The sequence below is a fragment of the Sorghum bicolor genome, chromosome 9 (assembly GCF_000003195.3).
Source record: "Sorghum bicolor cultivar BTx623 chromosome 9, Sorghum_bicolor_NCBIv3, whole genome shotgun sequence".
In the NCBI taxonomy this organism is placed as follows: domain Eukaryota; kingdom Viridiplantae; phylum Streptophyta; class Magnoliopsida; order Poales; family Poaceae; genus Sorghum; species Sorghum bicolor.
In genome coordinates this window covers 1,646,334-1,656,237 of record NC_012878.2, presented here as the reverse complement: position 1 = coordinate 1,656,237, position 9,904 = coordinate 1,646,334, and the positions used below count along the sequence as shown (strand labels likewise).

General features: G+C 41.6%; 2 protein-coding genes across 2 annotated transcripts; both read left to right on the top strand.

The window, feature by feature from the left end:
• Positions 1,153-4,364, top strand: LOC8067349 (glutathione S-transferase DHAR2). The gene is made up of 6 exons (XM_002440437.2): positions 1,153-1,543; positions 1,651-1,741; positions 2,571-2,717; positions 3,398-3,515; positions 3,755-3,895; positions 3,989-4,364. The coding sequence occupies exons 1-6, from the start codon at positions 1,483-1,485 to the stop codon at positions 4,073-4,075; spliced, it is 645 nt and encodes a 214-aa protein (XP_002440482.1). The 5' UTR covers positions 1,153-1,482; the 3' UTR covers positions 4,076-4,364.
• Positions 4,504-8,767, top strand: LOC8067348 (glutathione S-transferase DHAR2). Its single transcript, XM_002440436.2, has 7 exons — positions 4,504-4,712; positions 5,946-6,164; positions 6,295-6,385; positions 7,225-7,371; positions 7,744-7,861; positions 8,154-8,297; positions 8,381-8,767. Exons 1-7 carry the CDS (start codon positions 4,538-4,540, stop codon positions 8,522-8,524), a joined length of 1,038 nt encoding a protein of 345 aa, XP_002440481.2. The 5' UTR covers positions 4,504-4,537; the 3' UTR covers positions 8,525-8,767.

The window sequence follows — 9,904 nt, the reverse complement described above, 5'->3', positions numbered from 1 at the left end:
TTCTCTCATAACAAATCAGGGAACGGTAGCATAAGCCAAATTTCAATGAATTTTAGGATGGAGGGAGTATGCATCCACATTATGAAGGCACTTTTGGAGAGAGGTAGTATCCATAATTAGGAGTTGAGGCATAACAAATGTGGATACTCCATAACATTCGGATGCATACCAAATGTGGATACTCCCTCCATAATAAGAAGTTGAGGCAAGCTAATACACTAATCCACTCTCTCTCTCTCCAAAAATCATGATTTCAACAAAGAATAAAAAAGAGGAATTAGGCATCCACATGTTAACCTTGTTTTTTCTCGAGAGAAGGGATTAATGTATTACTACCTCCGTCCACGAAAGAGTCAATTTCTAGAGTTGTCCTAAGTCAAACTTTTTAAACTTTGACCAAATTTCTAGAAAAAAATGCTATGATTTATAGTATCAAATTAGTATTATTAGATTCATCATAGAATATATTTACATATAATGTGTATTTTATATTATAGATGTTGTTACTCTTTTCTATAAAGTTAGTCAAACTTTAAAAAGTTTGACTGGCACGGATCCTAGGAATTGATTCTTTCAGGGACGAAGGGAGTAGCTTGCAAAACACAGTCTCGGCAACAATCTTTGGTGGTGACAAGCTGGGGAAAAAAGTGTCACTGCATAACTCACACGCACTAAACTTTTATAAATTTAACTAGATTTATAAAAAAACATTATTAATTACCGCTTTATATTATTGGGCAAGCGAAAATGACATTCTTTAAGAGCAACTCCAACAGCTTAGCTATTCTTATTATAAAGGTTATTTTAGAATTTGCAAAGTAAAAAGTAGACTCCACGTTTTGTAAAATAGAAAGTTGGCTATCCCTTGATTTTCGGTGGCTATATATAGCCAACCACTGACATTGGCTATCTGATTTTGTAAAATAACAAAACTGTTGTGAACTTTTTCTTTTTTAAACAGCTTTCTATTTTTACAAAATGATAAAACTATAGAATTTAACTATTAAATTTAGCCTCTTGGAGGTGCTATTAAATACAGCAATGGAGGAAGTATGCCACTCACCGTCTCCCTTTCATGTCACAAGAAGAGAGAAGGCCGCCACGTCGTTGGCAAAACAAAAAAGGAGGAGAGGAATCTTTTGTCTCGTCTCGTTCAGACGTTCACCCCTTTCTCAAAAGCGCACGAGAGGGAGGGAGCGAGAGCGACAAGAAAAAAAGAAGATCATCTGGCCATCCACAAGGCCACAAACACGTCCGGATTCCCGAAGGCTCCAGAACCGGGCCCCACGGAAAGGACTGTCCCACTGGCCCCACACGTCAGCGACCCGCGACGCGTCCGTCCCGTCCCGTCCCTGTCCGGCGCGAGAGGCTCCCTGCTATAACTGCCGATCGGTGGTCTCCTCACCGGCGCAAAAGCAGACCACCTCGCCTCGTCAGATCGACCGACCGTGAGGAAGCGAATCGGCTCGTCAGCCCGTCGCCATGGCCGCCGTGGAGGTGTGCGTGAAGGCAGCCGCCGGGAAGCCCGACACGCTCGGCGACTGTGAGTGCTCACCACGCCCCTGCCCCCTCCCCCTATCCCCCCCGCGTTCGATTCCGCTCGGAACCCTAACTGCCCTCGCTGATGGAACTGGAACCTGCTGCTGCCAGGCCCGTTCTCGCAGAGGGTGCTGCTCACGCTGGAGGAGAAGAAAGTCCCCTACGAGGTCAAGCTCGTCGACCTCGGCAACAAGCCCGAATGGTCCGTCCGTCTCTCTCTCTCTCTCTCTCTCCCTCTCTTCCCTTTTCCCCCCGCTTGTTGTTTATTAGTATATTTTGCACATGACCATTCTTCTCGTGGTGTCTCCCGACACATTGGCAAAGTTGCTGTGCCGCTCAGGCCGTGTCTTTTTTTTTTTTAAAAAAAAATAGCAATCTTCTCTGATGCTTTGACTTCATTTCCAGAGGTTTGGTCACCTCACTGGGGTAGACTAAGAACAGTATTCGATATGATAACGAAACAGCATCAGCCGCAAAAACCATTAGCCAAATAGGGCTGTCTCCTTGTTTGCTTCGGAGAGTCTAGAACTCTAGAACATAATTTAGTGCATTCGCTGGATGTGGTAGTAACTGGCACTGGAAAAATCCACACAGCTTAGTCATGAATTCTGTAATATACGGCCCCCCATGTGTCCTGCTGAACTGATCTCTCCGGTGATTGTTTTTTTCTTCTTCTTTCTAGTTTCAAGGAACGAGCTGTAGCTTAATGCTGCCTCCTATTTTTCATATGTGATGCTGGTTAGTAGCTTACCTGGGAATTCTTATACATCCCATTCACCCCCCTCCTCCTCCTCTATTTCTGAAAACTTAAAGCTGTCTGGTCCATCTGCATATGTCTTCCTGATGAATTAGAGTTCTATAGTGTACTTGGATTACAGCCAGTTTATGCGCACTAGAGAAGGCTTGAGGTTTTTTGCAGTGTAATTTGAAGATTGAAGAGGATTTTGCAGCTGCTATTTTTTTTTTCAGTGAGCCAAGGGTGTAATCTATTTGTAATCTTTACATCCAACCTACTGTAATGGCTCTTTCAGGTTTCTGGAGATTAACCCAGAGGGTAAGGTGCCTGTGCTCAAAGGTGATGATGGTAAATGCATTGCTGATTCTGATGTAATCACCCAAGTCATCGAGGAGAAGTTCCCAACTCCATCTCTGGTCACCCCTCCAGAATATGCATCAGTGTAAGATGTGTTGCTCACATCCATCTTGTTATGTTTGAACATGGGTGATTCTCTATTTCTGTTAATTCCTATGGCGTTAAACAGTTTGACTTGAAAGCCCCATGTTCTGAATGGAGCCTATGTTCTGCAGTTATTATTTAAAAGGGTGAGATCTTAGTTGTATCTCTGCATTTATTTCAGAGGTGTATTATGTTCAAATAGCTGGCAGTTCATAATTCATACACCTGAAGAATCACAATCTAGTAGGGTTTTACTTGTAATTTTCACAGGCTAAGGTTTTAAATAGCGGGCTAAGGTGTTTAGCGGTTTATGTCTGAAACAGCTAATAGCGGAGCTAAATCGGGCTATAGCGGGATATAGCGGCTAAATTGTACATGAACACAAAGAGCGGTACCCTGCCTTAAAAGGCTATAGCGGGCTATAGCGGCAGCAATAGCGGGAGATTTAAAACTATGCAGGCTACTAAAGAAAAAGGAAGTAATATATTTCTCAGGCATACTGGTCATGAGTTTCAGTATGAGAAGCAGCAATAGGATCTGTCAAGCGTCTGATTTGCTTGTGAAATACTTTAACTTGCAAGATTCCTATCTCCATTATTGTGTTGCTGTGCATTTCAATTTTGAGCTTCAGCAATTGTCTTAGTGCTTATGCCACATAATCTGATATGGTTGTAATGACAGGGGATCAAAGATTTTCCCAGCCTTTGTCAAGTTCTTGAAGAGCAAGGATGCTAGTGATGGTTCAGAGAAGGCGCTTCTGGATGAGCTGCAGGCACTGGATGAGCATCTCAAAGCTCATGTAAGTTAAATGCTTGACCTCTTACTTTTTGATATGGCTGCTGTTTTGGTATGGCTGCTGCTTTCAGCAGGGAAATAGACACAACACATTCTTCTGTGCACTTTACCTGTTTGGATAGGACACAAATCATTTTTGGTTTGATTTGATGACTTTTTGCTCTGGCATTGCTTAGTCTCACCATCATATCTGATTGAACCATGTCTTTCCTAATGTCATTATCAATACTCTGGTGTTTGCAGGGCCCTTACATCAATGGGGACAATGTGTCAGCGGCTGATCTAAGCCTTGCGCCAAAGCTCTTCCACCTCCAGGTCGCACTAGAGCATTTCAAAGGCTGGAAGATCCCAGAAAACCTAACCAACGTCCACGCCTACACCAAGGTACACAAGTGCTCAAGTGATTGCATTTCACTATCAGCTCCATAACCTGTACTACAGAATCAAATAACCGAGCTCACTTTTGTCTTTGTGCAGGCTCTTTTCAGCCGTGAATCTTTTGTCAAGACTAAGCCATCCGAGGAGCACGTGATTGCGGGATGGGCGCCCAAGGTGAACGCATAAGTGCCTTCTGCTTTGGTGCTACCTGGTGGACTCCATCCATTTATCTGATCAGTCGTTGTCAGTGGTGTGGATAGGTGTCGCGTCTGTAGCCTGGATGCATGATTGAGTTGGAATAATGCAGTGCCGTGTCTTGAGTACTCAGTTCTGGCTGTTGCCATTGTGCATCTTACCTTCTGTTGCCGGTTTTGTTCAGAGACCATGGCATCTCTTGATCCTATGCTACTGTAATGTGGGTACCAAATAATGGAGCTGCTTTTGTGCTTGTGGTGTGCATTATGTTGTGCCTTGCTTTCTTGATTTTCTGTTCTCCTGTGGTGAATTGGTGATAGCCTGAGCATCAGGTTATCTTCTATATATGGGCATATTTCTGGCCTGGATATTTTTTCAAGCACATGGTAATGAAAATGTTTGGTGCAGTATTCAACAATATCTGACGAGTGATTGTCAAAGTCCACTCTGTTCATGTCCTTCTTTTCTACAATCCAACTGTTTTGGGGCAGAAATTTTTCTGCTGTCTTGACTTCGTTTTCAGAGGTTTGTATGGTAGACCTCTTCTCGAGAGGGTGCTTTATGCTGGAGAGAAAGGAGGGGGTTCCCTACCAGATGGAGCTCATTACCTCAGCAACAAGCCTGAATGGTCTGTCTCTGTCTCTCTTCACTCTTTCGTTTATTAGTTTCCAGAACAGCATTCTGCAGTGTCTGACTAATTGGCAAAATGCTGCTCAGATCTTGTCTTATTTTCTTTTTGCTCCATTTGTTTTGGGGCAGATATTTCTCTGCTGTCATGACTTCATTTTTTCAGAGGTTCAGTGTAGTAGACTGGTATTGGAGTGGCAACAGCGTATGAGATAGAGAACCTTTCTGCTGTCTGCTTGTTTGATTTGGAGATATAGAATTATAGATGATATTTAGTATTTTAGTGGATTTGTTGGATGTGGTAGATTTCCTTGATCTGATCGACTTGTAGCCTGGGACTGGCATTGAAATCCACACTGCTTAGTCTTGCATTACATACATTCAGACCCATGTATCCTACTGAATTCATCATCGTCTCATCGGGCCATCGGTGTTCTTCTCTAGTTTTCAGGGACAAGCTGTAGCCTACTAGAGCACTCTTGCATTACTTTTGTGCATTTTTTTTCTTTTGGGACTTGTGGCCGTCAAAGAATATGAACAAAATAATGTAGATATAGATACATATTAAGTAGTAGATAGAATATATAGAGATATAGAAGAATATATTATTATATCATATATTATTAAATAGTAGATAGTAGATATAGAGATATATAGATACATATTAAGTAGTAGATAGAATATATAGAGATATAGAAGAATATATTATTATATCATATATTATTAAATAGTAGATAGTAGATATAGAGATATATAGATACATATTAAGTAGTAGATAGAATATATTGAGATATAGAAGAATATATTATTATATCATATATTATTAAATAGTAGATAGTAGATATAGAGATATATAGATACATATTAAGTAGTAGATAGAATATATATAGATATAGAAGAATATATTATTATATTATATATTATTAAATAGTAGATAGTAGATATAGAGATATATAGGATATAGATATGGATACATATATACAGAAGAACAGACAGAGATAAGAAGAATAGATATAGATACAAATATAGATATAGAAAAGATAGTTATATATTATTAAATAGTAGATAGTAGATATAGAGATATATAGGATATAGATATGGATACATATATACAGAAGAACAGACAGAGATAAGAAGAATAGATATAGATACAAATATAGATATAGAAAAGATAGTGACCGATCAGCAGCCTACCAGGTTCACTTTGTATATAAAGCTGGGCCCATGCATGCAGCTTGCGCCGCAACACATTATCCAAGAAGCACTGACGGGAGAAGCTTGGGCGATACACCAATGGCTGCAGGGCACAAGAACACCACCACAGCGACGCTCCTAGTTCTGCTGCTGTCATTGATGCTCTCTTTGACAGTGTCAGTGGCGCGACTGTCCATTGCTACGGCTGTGGAGGTGTGTGTGAAGGCTGCTGTCGGGGCTCCTGACAAGCTTGGCGACTGTGAGTGCTCCCGTCCCTTGCTTCCTCTCATCTTTTAGAACCACATCTCACTCTCATTTCGAGCCCAAATTAAAACCCTAGCTGTTTCGCTGATCTTGGTTTAGTTTGGACGGTTCAATGGAACTGCCAGGTCCCTTCTCGCAGAGGGTTCTGCTCACTCTGGAGGAGAAGAAAGTACCTTACCAGTTGAAGCTCATTGACCTCAGCAACAAGCCTGGATGGTCTGTCTTGTTTACCTTTCCTGTTTATTTTCCAGAGCACACTGGTTGTCTCTTATTTTCTACACTCAAGTTGTTCTGGGGCAGAGATTTCTCTGCTGTAGTTTTCGTAGTTTCATTGATAGACCAGTAGTGGACCAGGAAGGCGGGAACATTAGAAGATAGAATCTTTGTGCTTTCTGCTTGTTTTGCTTTGGAGATTTTATATTATATTTACTGGATTCGTTGGATGTGGTAGATTTCATTGGTTTAACTGAATTGTATCCTGGAATTGGCATTGGAAACACTGCTTAATCTTGGATTCTATACTAATCAACTCTTTGTACTGAATTGATCTCATTGTCTCATCATTGAATTTTTCTCTAGTTTTCAGGAACAAGCTCTGTAGCCTACTAGACTTATGTTGGAATACTTGTGCGTATTTCTTTTGGGACTTAAAAGGCTGTCAAAGAACATAAACCCCATACTGTTGTTCAACAGTGAACATTCAGTATCTTGTCTGGTAGAGTTGTATGTCTTCTTGAATGGATTGAGTTCTGATGTATTGGATCACAGCCAGTTTAGGGGCATTGGAGAAGGCATGATGTTTTCTCTGTAAAAGCCATTGATTATGAAATATTGAAATTACCAAAACAACCTTCTCAATTTGTGCTGGCACTTTCGGAATTATGCACCCTCCCATCTGAATTTATGATGACTTTTCTAAATTTGAAGATGGAAGAAGATTTTGCAGCTTTGAAAATTTCAGTGAGCCAAGGGTGTAATTTAGCCCCATTTGGACTCTACTAGGGTTTTGTCTGTTTGTGATCTTCACATTTAACCTACTGTAAAGACTTTTTCAGGTTTCTGAAGATCAGCCCAGAGGGTAAGGTGCCTGTGTATAACGGTGGTGATGGCAAATGGATTCCTGATTCTGATGTGATCACCCAAGTCATTGAGAAGAAGTACCCAACTCCATCCCTGATCACCCCTCCAGAATATGCATCAGTGTAAGATGTCTCGCATATCCATCTTACTAGGGAAGGAGCTAGGCCATGTATGAATTCCTAGGGAACTTAAAATATTTTAATGTGAAATCTCCATGTTCCAAACGGGTCCTAAGTGCAACTGTTGTTTGCTTCAGAAAATCCTTGCTATATATTTAGACCTGTGAAGTTCCTTGCTATATGAAAGTCCTAAGTGCTATATATTCAGACAATCTGTCACTCAATTGATTTGTAGCATGTGAAATACTTGTAAATTGCAAGATTGTCATCTTCTTTGTTAGGTTTCTTCTGAAGCGTTACTCTCATTTTCTGTCTTGAACTTCATTAACTGCCTTACTGCTTTGGCCTGATGACTCGATACGGTTGTGATGACAGGGGATCAAAGATTTTCCCATCCTTCGTTAAGTTCTTGATGAGCAAGAATGCTAAAGATGGTTCAGAGAAGGCACTTCTCCATGAGCTGCAGGCGCTGGAGTTGCATCTCAAAGCTCACGTAAGTTATAAATGCTTGACCCCTTTATGTTTGATATGGCTACTGCTTTTAGCAAGGGAATAGACATGACACATGTTTCCCGAGTCGTTTTCATGGCACCCACGTCTCACTCTCTGTGCACTTAGCCTGTTTGGATATTACTGTTTGTTGGATATGACACATTGCAGTAGTTTCGGTTGGACAAGGTGCCTTGTCACGCTAGCCCTGCTTAGTCTTGCGATCTCATCTGACTGACTGGACCAGGCCCTACCTGACGTAGTGACGTCACTACCAAATGTTGCGATGTTTGCAGGGCCGCCCCTATATCAGTGCGAAGAATGTATCAGCTGTTGATCTTAGCCTGGCGCCGAAGCTGTTCCACCTCGTGGTGGCGCTGGAGCATTTCAAGCACTGGAAGGTCCCAGAAAGCCTGTCCAACGTACACGCCTACACCAAGGTACACAAGTGACCCCATCTCGCTGTCAGCTCCATAACCTGCCCAGAATCGAATAATTGAGATTGCATTTGTCTTTGCCGCAGGCTCTGTTCAGCCGCGAATCTTTCATCAAGACTAAGCCAACCAAGGAGCACCTGATTGCGGGATGGGTGGCCCATGGTGCCCGTGTAAGCCCCCGTGCCCATGGTGCCTTGTTGGTACCTGGTGGACATCCCCGGTTGATCTGATTAGTCGTTGTCAGTTGTGTGGATAAGGCGTCTCGTGTGTAGCTTGGACGCATGATTGCGTTGTAAATTGTAACAATAATGGAGAGTGCCATGTTCCGATTACACCACAGTTGTGGCTGTTGCAAGTGTGCGCCTTTTTTATGGACCTAATATCGTTGCCGGGCATCTCTTTGTTTCTTATTATGGAGCCTTCAATTGTCTACCTGGGCACTCCTATGCGTCCCCGGGGTCATGCGTCATCAATCACAGCCTCATGCGTCCAATGTTTGTGTGTGTACTCTGCTGCGCCTTTCCATTCTTGGTTACTTGTTCTCCTGTATATGGTGGATTGTGATAGCCTGGGAGCAGCAGGTTATTTATCTGGGCATATTATTATTGAGAATGGTTTGGTGCAAAGTAAGTGCACATTATTTCTGAAGTTGGTTGCGCGCGCGATGAATCCCAAGTGCTGTCTCGTGGTACTGCGATAGCGATGTTTGCAGATATTCTGCCTTCCTTTTTATAATTATCATCATCGTTAAAAAAACAAATAAAAGAGAGTTAATCGTGGAGCTTGAGAACATATTCCAAACTGCCTATACCTGGCCAAGAGCTAGAGCTGTTCATATTGCTGAAATTTGGCTAGTATGCTTGATCGTTGTGAGAGAAAAACATGGTTCGTTCTACTAAAATAACGTGCAGCTACGAGGATATAACTTATCATGCTTTAACTCAATGCACTTTGTTTCGAGCTACCACTGCTGCGCCCAACTACTACTTGGAGTCAAGATCTTGATTCTGCATTCTGTTTGTAGGGGAAAGGTGGCTCTATTGTAGGTGTCATGTGGACACTATGGACAACAAGAAACAGAAGAAGGCATGGAGAAACATCAATTTTTATGTATCAAGCTTGTAGGTGGGCATGGAAAATAGCAACTGATCTTATATATTCTAGCTTTCCATCAGCATACACTTTGAAGATGCAAATGAAAAAAAGTTCGATGGTGCCCTCCTCCTGAAGGCGTAATTAAGGTGAATTTTGATGCAGCTCTTAAAACTGGAATTTAACAAGGTGCCTTGGGAGCGGTTTTACGTAATGAACAAAGTCAATTTGTAGCAGCCAAATGTAAACAACATGAGTCAATACAACTGCTGAAGTTTTGCTTCTCGTGATGCGGCGCTACTAATAAAGAATCTTGGATTAACAAAGGTGATTGTTGAAACGGATTGTCAAGTATTAGTGGCTCTACGGAATTCTAGAGCTACTAATAGGCATGTTGTACATTTTTAGCATGCAAAAACAAAATACTTGTAAATTGCAATGTCGCAATCTTTTTTTTTTTGTGAGGTTTCTTCTGCAGCGTTACTCTGGGTTCTTGTGTTGCTGTATATTTTCAGTTT

Excerpts from the sequence above, each read along its gene's own strand:
- LOC8067349 (XM_002440437.2), top strand. The coding sequence starts at position 1,483 with ATGGCCGCCGTGGAGGTGTGCGTGAAGGCAGCCGCCGGGAAGCCCGAC. Across the intron at positions 1,544-1,650 it reads GCCCGACACGCTCGGCGACT|GCCCGTTCTCGCAGAGGGTG; the intron begins GTGAGTGCTCAC and ends TGCTGCTGCCAG. Across the intron at positions 3,896-3,988 it reads ACGTCCACGCCTACACCAAG|GCTCTTTTCAGCCGTGAATC; the intron begins GTACACAAGTGC and ends GTCTTTGTGCAG.
- LOC8067348 (XM_002440436.2), top strand. The coding sequence starts at position 4,538 with ATGTCCTTCTTTTCTACAATCCAACTGTTTTGGGGCAGAAATTTTTCT. Across the intron at positions 6,165-6,294 it reads TCCTGACAAGCTTGGCGACT|GTCCCTTCTCGCAGAGGGTT; the intron begins GTGAGTGCTCCC and ends TGGAACTGCCAG. Across the intron at positions 7,372-7,743 it reads CCTCCAGAATATGCATCAGT|GGGATCAAAGATTTTCCCAT; the intron begins GTAAGATGTCTC and ends TTGTGATGACAG.